We start from the raw sequence: 17,023 nt of genomic DNA, 5'->3' as shown, positions 1-17,023 counted from the left end.
CCCAGAGGTAACATTGTGGCTCTCCAAAGGCCTGGATGAAATGGAGAATGTGGTGTATCACCCCAAACTTGGAGAATCTCTCTGACAGTCCTGCAAAGATTGCCCTCCTTACAGGTAGCCTTGTCTTATGGTGTCACACTGTTTTGCTACATTCACGATTCTTTTCCCTGGTCCATAAGCATGACAGAAACAGCTCTCTTGAGGGAAATGGAATCAATGTAAGAAGTATTATTGGGCAGCACTGGTTGTACTTTCACTCCAAGCTCCAACCCAATAATGAGGCCCTTTCCAACCTCTTGACTGTTGGATTGGCGTATTTTCCTTCTGACAGTCAGTTTGAAACTGCTAAGTACAATTAGTAAAGGTAAATAAAAGCAAAATACCGCGCATGTGTGAAACAAATAGAGAATGCTGGAGAAATCAGCTGGTGTGGCTGACCAAAGGTTTTAGGAGCAACACTGTTTTGTAGATCCCTGAATGTTGATTGTATCTTTTTTTGTATTCAGATCCTGCGTACAATCTACAATCAGCAGCCACACTCTCCTGTCAACAACATTTCATTCCTGTGTTAATACGAAATGAACTATTAGTTGTGAAACCTGGTGACGTTAATATTTTACTTACCCTTTTTCTATATTTTGCAGGTGCTTTCCTTATTCCCTACATTCTGATGCTGGCAGTCACTGGGATGCCAATGTTTTTCTTAGAAACTTCCTTTGGGCAGTTTGCCAGCCTTGGACCGGGTGCAGTGTGGAAAGCCGTGCCCATGTTACAGGGTTAGTGTTCACTGAACAATCTTGATTTGGCGAGAGTTTAAATGAGCAATTGTGTTTTCCTGAAGAAGGGCTCATGCCCGAAACGTCAATTCTCCTGCTCCTTGGATGCTGCCTGACCTGCTGCGCTTTTCCAGCAACACATTTTCAGCAATTGTGTTTTATACTCCTGAATATACTTGCTATATTTCCTTCACCAGATGTTTGTGTCAGGTCCCCTTCAAGAGATATTGTTTGCAACCAAAACAGAGAGTGGAATATACCCTTTCACTGTTTCAAATTCATTTTCTGAAACGGTGGTAGCGACAGGAACTGATACAACATTTAAAAACTATATCGATGATCACTTGAAACACCAAAGGATAGAAGGCTAAGTGCTGGGAAATGGGATGAGAGTAGATCAGTTCTTGATAACTGGTACAGATACAATAGGTTGAAGAGCATCTTCCTATGCTGTAACACTGTATGACTTGATGTCTTTAATTGAGTTAGACCGAGTGGAACTGCTAGAGAGATCAGATTGTTGACTCCTGAATTTGACAGAACCTATTTATAAACATGATATTATGGGTGATACTGCTGGCATCTGCAATAACCTCTGAAACTTGAGTGAGTGAATTAGTGAAGACACTTTCCAGTATAATTATCTTGAGATTTTAATGGATCAGGGAAACCCACTTGTAATCCAAACTGGTGAAAGACCTTTGTTTGCTGCTCCACGTTCATAATGTAAGAATGTTTGTGTACTATTTTCAAACAGATAGCCTTGCAATGAGATTTAAGTACAAGAACAGTTTCCTGCAATAATTCCGTGTCCCTTGATATATTGACATCAATCAGTTTCAGCCTTAGGCAAGCTCAACTATTGAGTTTACATTGTCATTTGGGGCAAAGATTTCTAAATATTCACCGCCCCTATTTCGATTGATTGATTGATGAAATTCCAAATCATCACAATCCAAAATGACCCACCTTTTATTCTAATATCAGAAAACTCCTTCCTGCATCTACCATGGCAGTCTCTGCAAGAACTTTTTATGATGGCATTAGATCACCTTTCATGTTTCTAAACCACACCTGCAAATTTGGAAATATGATATTTAACCCTGACTGAAGAAGAATCATATTGAATTCAAAATGTTAACTCTTTCATTTTGCATGGATTCTGTCAGGTCTGCTGAGTTTCTAGAGTGTTCTGTCTGTTTGTTTCAGATTCCCAGCATCTGTAGTATTTTGTTTTACTTCAAATCATTCCAATAGATTATGAATAGCTGGGGCCTAAACACTGACCCCTGTGGAACCACACTAGTTGAAGCTTACCAATTTAAAATTGAATCAGTTGTTCTTACACTCTTTCATGTCCATTAATCAGTTCTCAATCCATTCTAATATATCCCTCCCCCAACTCCCATGAGCTCTAATGTTTTACACTACCCTGCAGTGTGGAACCTTTTTGAAAACATTCTGAAAACCTAAACCAACAATATCAATTTGTTCTTTCTTAATATATTATTTAGATCCTTAAATTTCCACATGTTTGTCAAAAATGATTTTCCTTTCCTACATCCATTAGACTCTTCCAAATCCAATCATTATTTTTGAAGTGGGCTGAAATTGTGTCTGCTTCTAATGGATTCACATTTGCTTTTGCGACTCTTTTCCTTTTTACACGTATATAAGAACTTTTACAGTCTGCTTTTATATTTCTCACTCGTTTAGTTTCATTATCTTGGTTTCTGGATTAACACTTCAGCAACATTATCACCAGGCTTTCCAGGATGTACATGTATTTGGAAAGGCAAGGACTGATTAGGGATAGTCAACATGGCTTTATGTGTGAGAAATCTTGTCTTACAAACTTGATTGAGTTTTTTGGAGAAGTAACAAAGAGAATTGATGAGGGCAGAGTGATCTATATGGACTTCAGTAAGGCGTTCGACAAGGTTCACAATGGGAGACTGATTAGCAAGGTTAGATCTCACGGAATACAGGGAAAACTAACCATTTGGATACAGAATTGGCTCAAAGGTAGAAGACAGAAGGTGGTTGGGCTGGGTTGTTTTTCAGACTGGAGGCCTGTGACCAGTGGAGTGCCATAAGGATCAGTGCTAGATCCTCTACTTTTTGTCATTTACATAAATGATTTGGATGCGAGCATAAGAGGTATAGTTAGTAAGTTTGCAGATGACACCAAAATTGGAGGTGTAGTAGACAGCGAAAAGGGATACCTCAGATTACAACAGGATCTTGACCAAATTGGCCAATGGGCCGAGAAGTGGCAGATAGAGTTTAATTCAGATAAATGCAAGGTGCTGCATTTTGGGAAATCAAAACTTATACATTTAATGGTAAGTTCCTAGGGAGTGTTGCTGAACAAAGAGACCTTGGAGTGCAGGTTCATAACTCCTTGAAAGTGGAGTCGCAGATAGATAGGATAGTGAAGTTTGGCATGCTTTCTTTTATTGGTCAGAGTATTAAGTACATGAATTGGGAGGTCATGTTGCGGCTGTACAGGACATTGGTTAGGCCAGTGTTGGAATATTGCGTGCAATTCTGGTCTCCTTCCTATTGGAAAGATTTTGTGAAAGTTGAAAGGATTCAGAAAAGATTTACAAGGATGTTGCCAGGGTTGGAGGATTTGAGCTACAGGGAGAGACTGAACAGGCTGGGGCTGTTTTCCCTGGAGCGTCGGAGGCTGAGGGGTGACCTTATAGAGGTTTACAAAATTATGAGGGGCATGGATAGGATAAATAGACAGTCTTTTCCCTGGGTTCGGGGAGTCCAGAATTAGAGGGCATAGATTTAGGGCGAGAGGGGAAAGATATAAAAGAGACCTAAGGGGCAACTTTTTCACAAGGATGGTACATGTATGGAATGAGCTGCCAGAGGAAGTGGTGGAGGCTGGTACAATTGCAACATTTCAGAGGCTTTTGGATGGGTATATGAATAAGAAGGGTTTGGAGGGATATGGGCCGGGTGCTGACAGGTGGGACAAGATTGGGTTGGGATATCTGGTCGGCATAGACGGGTTGGACCGAAGGGTCTGTTTCCATGCTGTACATCTCAATGACTCTGTGTGCAGTCCTCACTTTTGCATAGTTGATTTTAACCTTACTGCGAATCATCTTGCAAGGATGCCGACCTTGAAGAAGTTCCCCTCCTCTCTCAACAAGAATCTCAGTGAGTCTCTCTCTCACTGCAACCCCCAGGTACTCTTTGCTGCCTTCTCCCCAGCCCCACCCCCCTCTCATTTATCTCTCCACCCTGCAGGCTCCCTGCCTTCAGTCCTGATGAAGGACTTTTGCCCAAAACGTCGATTTTCTTGCTCCAAAGTTGACTTGTCTACCAGATAATTCTGTGTGGAGGAATGAAGTGCCCTTATTCAAAGAGGGCTGTTAAGAAAAGCCTGGGAACTATAGACCAGTAAGCCTAATATGTGTGGTAGGTAAGTTGCTAGAGAAGATTCTAAGGGATAAGGTGTACATGCATTTGGAAAGACAGGGTTTGTTTAGGAATAGTCAGCATGGCTTTGTGAGATCATGCCTCACAAATTTGTTAGCACTCTTTGATGAAGTGACCAGGAAGGTTGATGAGGGCAGGGCGGTAGACATAGTCGATATGGACTTCAGTAAGGCCTTTGATAAGCTTCCACATGATAGGCTGCTCTGGAAAGTTAGATTGCATGTAATCCGGTGGGAGTTCGCAAATTGAATACACAATTGGTTTGTTGGTAGGAAGCAGAGGGTAATAGTGGGAGTATGCTTGTCAGACTGGAGGCTATGACTAATGCAGTGCTTCAGAGGTTGGTGCTGGGCCTATTACTGTTTGTTATCTATATCAATGATTTGGACGAGAATGTACAAAGCTTGATTAGTAACTTTGCCCATGACATTAAAATAGGTGGTATAATGGACAGTGAGGAATGTTATCATAAATTGCAGCAGGACCTTGATCAGCTGGAGAAGTGGGGCAAGAAATGGCAGGTGGAGTTTAATATAGATAAGTGAGGTCATGCATTTTGGAAAGTCAAATTAAAGTAGGAGTTTCATGGTGAATGCTAAGTCCGTAAGGAGTGTAGTGGAACAGAGGGATCTTAGAGTTCAGGGGTTCACAGTTCACTGAAAGTGGAGTCACAGGTAGATAGGGCAGTGAAGAAGGCTTTTGGCACACTGGCCTTCATCAGTCAGGGCATTGAGTATAGAAATTGGGAAGTTATATTGTAGATATGCAGGGCATTGGTGAGGCCATGCTTGGAGCTTTGTGTTCAGTCTTGGTCACCTTGTTCTCGGAAAGATGTTATTAAACTGGAAAGAATGCTGTAGAAATTTACAAGGATGTTGTTTGGACTCAATGATCTGAGTTATAGGGAGAGGTTGGACAAGCTAGGACTTTTTCTTTAGAGTGTAGGAGACTGAGGGAAGATCTTACAGAGTATATAAGATGGTGAGAGACATAGATAGGGTGAATGCACTCAGTCTTTTCCCCAGGGTTGGGGAATCGAGGACCAAAGTGCATCAGTTTAAGGTTAGAGGGGAAAGAATAAAAGGGAATAAAACTGGGGCAACTTTTTTATACAGAGGGTGGTATGCATACGGAATGGGCTGCCAGTGGAAGTGGATATATTAACAACATTTAAAAGGTATTTGGACAAATACATGGATAGGAAAGGGTGAGAAGGATATGGGCCAAGTGCTTGGTAAATGGGGTCAAATCGATGTATTTGCTGATGGAGTTTCGGTTTGAATGCCAGGCCTCTAGGAATTCCCATGGATGTCTTTATTTAGCCTGTCCCAGGATGGATGTATTATCCTGGTTGAACTGGTGTCCCTTTTCATCTGTTTGTAAGGATACTAGTGATAGTTGGTCATGTCTTTTGATGGCTACTTGGTGCTCGTGTATCCTGTGACTAGTTTCCTGCCCACATCTGTCTGATGTAGTGTTTGTTGCAGTTATTGCAGGGCATTTTGTAGATGGACATTTTGGTCAGAATGGAGCAGTTTGGGCCAAAGGGCCTGTTTCTGTGCTGTAGGGCTCAATGACTCTAATTAATTTCAAAGCAGTTTCAAATCTAATCTCATGCTTCTTGTTCAATTTCAAGGTGTGGACATAAATTTCGTTGTATTTGCAGCATTTGACTGCATTTCATATACCTGCATCCTCGCCTACAGTCTGTACTACCTGTTTGCATCCTTCCAATCACCATTGCCGTGGGCAGAGTGCTTCAGTTGGTGGGGAGCAGATGAAACATGCAGCAGGACTCCCAAAGGTACAGTGCTCAATTCTGTTGGGGCAAGTAAAGACACTGATTGCTCATTCTATCAATCTGAATGAGTGAGAGAAATGGACAATAGTTTCTTGGCCATACAGCAGAACATCTTGCATAGATGTCAATAGCAAGAATATTATGAATGAGTCACTGGACTTCCAAGGATAATCAATGATAACTTCTTTTTTGAATACAGGATCAGCGTTTATGAAAATAATAATTTCTGTTACAGGTAATTTAGTACACTTTGCACTATAAATATACATTATATCAGAACAGGCAATTGTAAATTGTCTGAATTCTGATTGGCAATTGAAATTCTGCAAGTCAGCAGGGGAGAGTGAGAGCTGTACAAGAGATGTATAAGTGTTGGGTGGTCTGATATTTGTTCCCCTCATACGAAGACGGCATTTTTTGCTCTTGAATACAAGGCTGGCCTGCTCCTTCTGATGGACACTGCTCTGTGATGGCACTGTACAGCTATGATGGTCATGGGCAACACATGATTGGCTGGCTATGCCCTATTGGAGTCAAAACGTATGGGGTTGGAAAAGCCAAATTCCCTTCATTTGGAATGGGGTTTATGTCCGAAACATTGACTCTCATGCTCCTCAGATGCTGCCTAACCTGTTGTGCTTTTCCAGCACCACACGTTTTGACTCTGACTCTCCAGCATCCTCACTTTCTTCCATGCCCTGTTGGGTCAGTGGAAGAACAAAGATTCTGCATACACCATTTAACAATTAATTCCTGAGGCATTTTCGAGTCCAGGTAGCAAAGCTGCAGAATACCAGCAGAGTCAAGTCTTGCCAGAATCTATCCCCGACCTCTCTCCCCGCTTCACGCTCTCTGTTTCACTTCTCTGCATCCGATAGGCACATTTTTATTTCATCTAATTGCTTCAGATTTATATCCCCACAGAAACATTTAAAATCTATTTTCATGTCTGTCTTGCTAGCTGACTCTCATTTTCAGTTTTCTTTCCTTATCCTTTACTGAAGTCTACAATACCCCAAACTCAGCTCACTACCTTTTTAGGGAAACATTATAAGATTTTAACTTGCATTGAATCTTGTCTTTATATGTCTTTTTCACCACAGTTGGACTACATTTTCTGTGCAGTGTTTTTGCCTTAAAGGAATTTATATTCAGTGCAGATTTTGCATTAATTTATATTCATCACAGGTTGTCCTGAAATTCTGGTCCTGCATGCTTACCATCTAAACTTTTAATTGAGCTTCCCAGTCTATCGTAGTCTACCTGTCCGCTATTTAGATACAATGCCCGAGATGTGACCATCACTGAGTGTGAAAGCATTTCATTGTTAAACTACTTCATATGACAGTCAGTCAGTCAGTCAGTCTTCCTGAGAAACTTTTTTTTTCTATCAGGGTGTTAATTAGCCCTTTCTCATACAGAATACTCGATCCAAACTTGCCTCCTAATTGATTCTTGGACATACTGAATAGATTCCCTACAGCGTGGAAACAGGCCCTTCGGCCCAACAGGCCCACACCAACCCTCTAAAGAGTATCCCACCCAGACTCATTTCCCAGCATTTACCCCTGATTAATGTACCGAACACAATGGACAATTTAGCATGGCCAATTTACCTGAACTGCACATCTTTTGGAATGTGAGAGGAAACCGGAGCACCCAGAGGAAACCCACGCAGACACGGGGAGAATGTGTGTGTGGAGTTTGCACAATCACCCAAGTCTGGCGCTGTGAAGCAGCAGTGCTAACCACTGAGCCACCGTGCCTCCCCCCGTGGATCTAGAAAACCAACCTGCAAACATTCCCTGTACTTATCCTGCACACTGTTACTGCTATTAATATTTGCCCAGTCTAAATGAAGACTAAATTTGCCAATGATCAATGATTACCCTAATTACATGGAGCACAAGTCTCCTGACATTCACTCTGCCCCACATGGCAGCTACTGTTGGGGGTTGTGTAATAATGTACGCAAGTGCTTTCTCCCCCCTGATTTTTCTTAGATCCACCCAAACTGATTCTAGTTCTTGATTTCCTGAGGTTAGGTTCTTTCTCTCTACTGTCATTATCCCAAAGTTTTGTTGTTACTGTGGTATTGATACAATTTTAAGTTATAGAGTCATAAAGTCATACAGAATGGAAATGGACCCTTTGGTCCAACTAGTCCATGCTGACCATGTTCCCAAAGTGAACTAGTCCCACTTGCCTATCTGGCCCACATTCCTCCAATTCTTTCCTATTCAAGTATTTATCCAAATGTCTTTTAAATGTTGTAACTGTGTCTGCATCCATTCCTTCCTCTGGCATTTCATTCCACATACAAACCACTCTCAGTTAAAAATGTTGCCCCTCATGTCCTTTTTGAATCTTTCTCTTCTCATCTTTTAAAAATATGCCCAGACATTTTGAACTCCTCCACACCAGGGAAGAGACCATTGCTATTCACCCTAACCATGTCCCTCATGATTTTATAAACCTCAGTAAGGTCACCTCTCAACCTCCTACATTCCAGAAAACAAGTCGCAGTCCACCCAGCGTATCTTTATAATGCAATTCTGGCAACATCATGTTCAATCTTTTCTGAACTAATGACGTCAGCAATAATATTTGTTGCTAGATCATAATTTTAATTTTTACTCATAACTCCTCTAGTTTGTCCCAAATGCATTTAGAGTCATAGAGATGTACAGCATGGAAACTGACCCTTCGGTCCAACCTGTCCATGCCGACCAGATATCCGAATCCAATCTAGTCCGACCTGCCAGCACCCGGCCCGGATCCCTTCAAACTCTTCCTATTCATATACCCATCCAAATGCCTCTTAAATGTTGTAATTGTACCAGCCTCCACCACATCCTCTGGTAGCTCATTCCATACATGTACCACCCTCTGCGTGAAAAAGTTGCCCCTTAGGTCTCTTTTATATCTTTCCTTAACTTATGCCCTGTAGTTCTGGACTGCCCAACCCCAGGAAAAACACTTTGTCTATTTATCCTATCCATGTCCCTCATAATTTTGTAAACCTCTATAAGGTTGTCCCTCAGCCTCTGACGCTCCAGGGAAAACAGCCCCAGCCTGTTCAGCCTCTCCCTATAGCTCAAATCCTCCAACCCTGGCAACATCCTTGTAAATCTTTTCTGAACCCTTTCAAGTTTCACAACATCTTTCCAATAGGAAGGAGACCAGAATTGCATGCATTATTCCAACAGTGGCCTAACCAATGTCCTGTACAGCCGCAACATGACCTCCCAACTCCAGGCATCCTCGGATGTTGCCTGGCCTGCTGTGTTTTTCCAGCACCACATTTTTCAACTCTGGTACTCCAGCATCTGCAGTCCTCACTTTCTCCTCCCAACTCCTGTACTCAATACTCTGACCAAGAAAGGAAAGCATAGCAAACTCCTTCTTCACTAACCTATCTACCTGCGACTCCACTTTCGAATAGCTATGAACCTGGACTCCAAGGTCTCTTTGTTCAGCAACACTCCCTAGGACCCCACCATTAAGTGTATAAGTCCTGCTAAGATTTGCTTTCCCAAAATGCAGCATCTCGCATTTATCTGAATTAAACTCCACCTGCAACTTCTCGGCCCATTGGTCCATCTGGTCCAGATCCTGTTGTAATCAGGTAACCCTCTTCGCTGTCCACTACACTTTCAATTTTGGTGTCATCTGCAAACTTACTAACTGTACCTCTTATGCTCTCATCCAAATCATTTATATAAATGACAAAATGTAGAGGATCCAGCACCGATCCTTGTGGCACTCCATTGGTCACAGGCCTCCAATCTGAAAAACAACCCTCCACCACCACCCTCTGTCTTCTATCTTTGAGCCAGTTCTGTATCCAAATGGCTAGTTCTCCCTGTATTCCATGAGATCTAACCTTGCTAACCAGTCTCCCATGGGGAACCTTGTCGAACGCCTTACTGAAGTCCATATAGATCACGTCTACTGCTCTGCCCTCATCAAACCTCTTTGTTACTTTTTCAAAAAAACTCAATCAAGTTTGTGAGACATGATTTCCCACGCCCAAAGCCATGTTGACTACCCCTAATCAGTCCTTGCCTTTCCAAATACATGTACATCCTGTCCCTCAGGATTCCCTCCAACAACTTGCCCACCACTGAGGTCAGGCTCACCGGTCTATCGTTCCCTGGCTTGTCTTTACCGCCCTTAAAAAGTGGCATCACATTTGCCAACCTCCAGTCTTCCGGCACCTCACCTGTGACTATATATGATACAAATATCTCAGCAAGAGGCCCAGCAATTACTTCTCTAACTTCCCACAGAGTTCTCGGGTACACCTGATCAGGTCCTGGGGATTTATCCACCTTTAGCCATTTCAAGACATCCAGCTCTTCCTCCTCTGTAATCTGGACATTTTGCAAGATGTCACCATCTATTTCCCTAAGGTCTGTATCTTCCATATCCTTTACCACAGTAAATACTGATGCAAAATATTCATTTAGTATCTCCCCCATTTTCTGTGGCTCCACACAAAGGCCGCCTTGCTGATCTTTGAGGGGCCCTATTCTCTCCCTAGTTACCCTCTTGTCCATAATATATTTGTAAAAACCTTTTGGATTCTCCTTAATTCTATTTGCCAAAGCTATCTCATGTTCCTGTTTTGCCCTCCTGATTTCCCTCTTAAGTATACTCCTTCTCCTTCCATTATACTCTCCTAAGGATTCACTCGATCTATCCTGTTTATACCTGACATATGCTTCCTTCTTTTTCTTAACCAAACCCTCAATTTCTTTAGTCATCCAGCCTTCCCTTTCACCCTGACAGGAATATACTTTCTCTGGATTCTTGTTACATTGTTTCTGAAGGCTTCCCATTTTCCAGCCGTCCCTTTACCTGTGAACATCTGCCTCCAATCAGCTTTTGAAAGTTCTTGCCTAATACCGTCAAAATTGGCCTTTCTCCAACTTAGAACTTCAACTTTTAGATCTGGTGTATCCTTTTCCATCACTATTTTAAAGCAATTAGAATTATGGTCGCTCGTCCCAAAGTGCCCTGAACTGGTGCTTTTATCAAAAAGTTCTTTCGGACACCACATTCGTCACTAATGCCCTGTCTTTTCCAATCTTTTCCAAATACAAACATTTCAGTTTCATTCAAAACACTGCTGCATCTCAATGTCTTGGCACTTCCTTTAGTACCTTTGTATTTTCTGAAGCTCCTATTCTGTCCTGCTGCCATCGTCCAACACAACTCGTGTTTGGTTCATGTTCTATCCTGTGAATCAGAAAGTAGAAGAAGAAAAGAGGTTTACCAAACAGGGAGAAGAAATAGATGAAAATTTGTAAAACTGTAATTGCTGTCTATGGAATCATGTGATACCGATGAGATTTATGCTGTGTGCTCAGCGGTCTGATTATTTTTCTCGATTGTCATTATCCCAGAGTTTTGTTCTTACTATGGTATTGATGCAATTATGAGTTATAGAGTCATATAGCCTGAAAACAGATCCTTCGGTCCGACAGTCCGTACCAACAACGTTCCCAAACTAATATGCTTCCGCTTGCCTATGTTTGGCCGAGATCCCTCCAAACCTTTCCTATTCATGTACTTACCCAACTGTCTTTTAAATGTTGTAACTGACCTGCATGCACCACTTCCTCTGGCAGTTCATTCATCCGTGATTGCCCCTTATTTTGAAATCTTTCTCCTTACATTAAAACTATGCGCCCTAGTTTTGGACTCACCCATCCTCGGAAAAGACCTCTCCTGATAAATGTTTTCTGAACTAATGATATTGGTAACATTATTTGTTATTAGGTTGTATATAAATTTGATTTATACTCCTTGATCTAAGTTATCCTAAATGCTTCTTGTATTTGAATTCATGCTTTTAGCAAGCACCTCTTCCTACTTTTTTCTGGCACCACATTAGTCACTAATGCCCTTTCTTTTCCTGTTCTTTCCAAATGCACACATTTCATTTAATTCCAAAACACTGCTCTATATCAAAGCCTTGCATTTCTGTTGTTGCTTTTGATTTTTCTGAAACCTTCCACCTCCAAGTCGGTTCGTCTGCTCTCATTGTCCAATCAGAGTGTCTGGTTCAAGTTCATTCTCAAGAACCAGACAGTAGAGGAAACAAGATTTATCAAATAGGGGAAGAAAAAGAAGGAAAATGGCAAAACTGTAGTTGCTGTTCATGGGACGATGTGATGCCAATGAGGTTTGTACACATTGATCGTGTGTGCTCAGAGCTTCATTCAATAATCTCTCTTTCTGTGTAAGTTCTTCAGCACTGAGTCCTCATTGGAAATACATTGAAGTCCTGTGGTATACGCTTGTCCATGTTCTTGTCAATTCTGAGATCTTCTGTGATAGATCAACAGTTATTGAAGTCATGCTTAATAACTGAATGCAATATTACCGGTGACGAGCAGTTCAAAATCCATGAAATTGACCATTACAAACAGAGTGACCCCCTGAGCTGGGCTGCTGTGCTCTGTGTTCTGATCTGTCTGTAACCTTGCCCATGCAAAGAGATTAGACTGATTCAGACAGAGTGGACCAATGACCCTGATCATACCACTAGAAATTGAACAAAAAACTGGAAATAAAATGTTGACATCACTGAAAGTGACTGAGAAGCTATTGGATTATTGACAATAGAATTCCAGGAACAGCAATTACTGTTTTATGTGCAGTTGCATTGTTTTGGAACTTTGGGGAAAAAAAAGTCAAAGCAACAACAGATTTAAAAGGGAGAAGAACAGACAAAGGAAGCACATGGTGAGGTCAGTGCAGGAGAGAGAGAGAGAGAGAAAGAAACTGACAGAGCAGTGAACCTGCACAGTTACTGCCTTTGCTGTTTGAATTCATGTATCGCTGGACATTGGAGTGTGTCTGGGAATATTAGCAAACAGTGAAATTCACAACTGATCTTGGAGGAACTGTTTGGGCAAAGTTCACAGCACAGAAGCAGATAAGTGTATTGTTTTTAAGTGTGACCTACAGAAGGTCTGCATTAGTAGGTAGAGTGGGTTCTTTCTTGATCATATGTTTTTTGAGATATGTCTCTCGATTAACCTTAAAATATAAGCCATAACTATTAATTTAACCTATGACAGCGTTTTGTAGAGGAATAAGACGGTGTTATTTTCTGGGTCTGTAGATTGTGAAGGAGCAAAAATGGCCTTTGGTAGAGTGATATGCGCTTCTTGTCAGATGTGGGAGTTTAAAGAGAGTTTAAGGGTTACTACGGATTATATCTGCAATAAATGCTGTTTGTAGCAAATTTTATCAGATTGAATGGATCGGTTGGAGAGACAGAAGCAATGAGGACCTTGCAACAGCAACAGTATGTAATGGATGGCAGTTATAGGAAGCGGAGAAAGTCTCTGATACAGTCACACAGATGGGTTAACTCCATGACAGGCAAGTGAGATAGGCAGCTAGTGCAGGAGCTTTCTGTGGCTATACCCATTTAAAACAAGTATGCTGTTTTGGAAAATGTAGGGGGTGATGGATTCTCAGGGGAGCGTAGCACGAACAGCCAAGTTTCTGGTATTGAGACTGGCTCTAATGCAATGAGGGCTACATCGGCTTCCGAGAGATCAATTGTTTTAGGGGACTCTCTCATCTGAGGTACAGACAGACATTTCTGTGGCCTGCAGCAAAAAATCAGAGTGGTGTGTTGCTTCCCTGGTGCCAGGACCAAGGATGTTTCAGAAAGAGTGCAGAATGTTCTCAAGGGGGAGAGGGGCCAGCAAGAGGTCATTGTCCACATTGGAACCAATGACATAGGAAGGGGAGAGGTTTAGATTCTGAAGGAAGATTACAGAGAGTTAGGCAGGAATTTAAAAAGGAGATCCTCGAGAGTAGTAATATCTGGATTACTCCTGGTGCTACAAACTAGTGATGGCAGGAATAGGAGGATAGAGCAGATGAATGCATGGTTGAGGAGCTGGTGTACGGACGAAGGATTCACATTTTTGGACCATTGGAATCTCTTTTGGGGTAGAAGTGACCTGTACAAGAAGGATGGATTGCACCTAAATTGGAAGGGAACTAATATACTGGCCGGGAGATTTCCTAGAGCTGTTCGGGAGGAGTTAAACTGGTAAGTTTGAGGTGGGGTGGGGTGGGATTGGGGTTGGAATCCAGGGAGATAGTGAGGAAAGAGATCAATCTGAGACTGGTACAGTTGAGAACAGAAGTAAGTCAAACAGTCAGGGTAGGCAGGGACAAGATAGGATTAATAAATTAAACGGCATTTATTTCAATGCAAGGGGCCTAACAAGGAAGGAGATGAACTCAGGGCATGGTTAGGAACGTGGGACTGGGATATCATAGCAATTACAGAAACCTGGCTCAGGGATGGGCAGGACTGGCAGCTTAATGTTCTAGGATACAAATGCTACAGGAAGGATAGAAAGAGAGGCAATAGAGGAGGGGTGTGGTGTTTTTGATCAGAGATAGCATTACAGCTATGCTGAGGGAGGATATTCCTGGAAATACATCCAAGGAAATTATTTGGGTGGAACTGAGAAATAAGAAAGGGAACTGAGAAATAAGAAAGAAACCTTATTGGCATTGTATTATAGACCCCCTAATAGACAGATGGAAATTAAGAAACAAACTTGTAAGGAGATCTCAGCTATCTGTAAAAATAATAAGGTGGTTATGGTAGGGGATTTTAACTTTCCAAACATAGACTGGGACTGCCATAGTGTTAAGGGTTTAGATGGAGAGGAATTTGTTAAGTGTGGACAAGAACATTTTCTGATTCAGTATGTGGGTGTACCTACTAGAGAAGGTGCAAAACTTGACCTACTCTTGGGAAATAAGGCAGGGCAGGTGATTGAGGTGTCAGTGGGGGAGCACTTTGGGGCCAGCGACCATAATTCCAATAGATTTAAAATAGTGATGGAAAAGGATAGACCAGATCTCAAAGTTGAAGTTCTAAATTGGAGAAAGGCCAATTTTGACTGCATAAGGCAAGAACTTTCAAAAGCTGATTGGGGGCAGATGTTCACCGGTAAAGGGATGATTGGAAAATGGGAAGCCTTCAGAAATGAGATAATGAGATTCCAGAGAAAGTATATTCCTGTTAGGGTGAAAGGAAAGCCTGGTAGGTATAGGGAATGCTGGATGACTGTAGAAATTGAGGGTTTGGTTAAGAAAAAGAAGGAAGCATATGTCAGGTATAGACAGGATAAATCGAGTGAATCCTTAGAGTCTAAAGGCAGAGAACATAGAACAATACAGCACAGAACAGGCCCTTCGGCCCACGATGTTGTACCGAACATTTGTCCTAGCTTAAGCACCTATCCATGTACCTATCCAATTGCCGCTTAAAGGTCACCAATGATTCTGACTCTGCCACTCCCACAGGCAGCGCATTCCATGCCTCCACCACTCTCTGGGTAAAGAACCTACCCCGACATCCCCCCATACCTTCCACCCTTCACCTTAAATTTATGTCCGCTTGTAACACTCTGCTGTACCCGGGGAAAAAGTCTCTGACTGTCACAGGCAATAGGAGTATACTTAAGAGGGAAATCAGGAGGGCAAAAAGTGGGCATGAAATAGCTTTGGTAAATAGAATTAAGGAGAATCCAAAGGGTTTTTAGAAATACATTAAGGACAAGAGGATAACTAGGGAGGGAATAGGGCCCCTCAAAGATCAGCAAGGCGGCCTTTGTGAGGAGCCACATGAGATGGGCTGATACTAAACGAGTATATTGCATCAGTATTTACTGTGGTAAAGGATATGGAAGATATCGGAAGTAGCGAAATAGATGATGGCACATTTCAAAATATCCAGATTACAGAGAAGGAAGTGCTGGATGTCTTGACATGCATAAAGGTGGATAGATTCCCAGGACCTGATCAGATATACCCTAGAACTCTGTGGGAAGCTAGAGAAGTGATTGCTGTGCTTCTTGCTGAGATATTTGTGTCATTGATAGTCACAGGTGAGGGGCCGGAAGACTGGAGGTTGGCTAACATGGTGCCACTCTTTAAGAAGGGTAGTAAGGAGAAGCCAGGGAGCTATACACCAGTGAGCCTGACGTCGGTGATGGGCAAGTTGTTGGAGGGAATCCTGAGGGACAGGATGTACATGTATTTGGAAAGGCAAGGACTGATTAGGGATAGTCAACATGGCTTTGTCCGTGGGAAATCATGTCTCACAAACTTGATTGAGTTTTTTTGAAAATGTAACAAAGAGGATTGATGAGGGCAGAGCGGTAGATGTGATCTATATGGACTTCAGTATGGCGTTTGACAAGGTTCTCCATGGGAGACTGATTCGCAAGGTTGGTTCTCACGGAATAAAGGGAGAACTAACCATTTGGATACAGAACTGGCTCAAAGGTAGAAGACAGAGGGTAGTGGTGGAGGGTTGTTTCTCAGACTGGAGGCCTGTGACCAGTGGAGGGCCACAAGGATCGGTGCTGGATCCTTTACTTTTTGTTTTTTACATAAATGATTTGGATGCGAGCATAAGAGGTACAGTTAGTAAGTTTGCAGATGACACCAAAATTGGAGGTGAAGTGGACAGCGAAGAGGATTACCTCAAATTACAACAGGATCTTGAGCAGATGGGCCGAGAAGTGGCAGATGGAGTTTAATTCAGATAAATGCGAGGTGCTGCATTTTGGGAAAGCAAATCTTAGCAGGACTTATACACTGAATGGTAAAGTCCTAGGGAGTGTTGCTGAACAAAGGGACCTTGGAGTCGAGGTTCATAGCTCCTTGAGAGTGGAGTCACAGGTGGATGGGATAGTGAAGAAGGTGTTTGGTCTGCTTTCTTTTATTTGTCAGACTGTTGAGTGCAGGCATTTGTGGGGGGAGGGGGGGTGGTTCATGTTACGGCTGTACAGGACATTGGTTAGGCCACTGTTGGAATATTGCGTGCATTTCTGGTCTCCTTCCTATTGGAAAGATGTTGTGAAAGTTGAAAGGACTCATAAAAGATTTACAAGGATGTTGCCAAGGTTGGAGGATTTGAGCTATG

General features: G+C 42.2%; 1 protein-coding gene across 1 annotated transcript in view; it reads left to right on the top strand.

Moving 5' to 3' along the window:
- LOC122557538 (sodium- and chloride-dependent neutral and basic amino acid transporter B(0+)-like) overlaps positions 1–17,023 on the top strand; it is a 117,429-nt gene that overhangs the window by 40,627 nt on the left and 59,779 nt on the right. The window contains exons 3-4 of the mRNA XM_043705284.1: positions 645–776; positions 5,872–6,039. Of these exons, the coding sequence (XP_043561219.1) occupies positions 645–776; positions 5,872–6,039 (300 nt within the window). The remainder of the gene's footprint in view (positions 1–644; positions 777–5,871; positions 6,040–17,023) is intronic.

Source organism: Chiloscyllium plagiosum, chromosome 15, assembly GCF_004010195.1.
Source record: "Chiloscyllium plagiosum isolate BGI_BamShark_2017 chromosome 15, ASM401019v2, whole genome shotgun sequence".
In the NCBI taxonomy this organism is placed as follows: domain Eukaryota; kingdom Metazoa; phylum Chordata; class Chondrichthyes; order Orectolobiformes; family Hemiscylliidae; genus Chiloscyllium; species Chiloscyllium plagiosum.
Note: the sequence above shows the minus strand (reverse complement) of the source record. Positions and strands in the feature narration are given on the sequence as shown.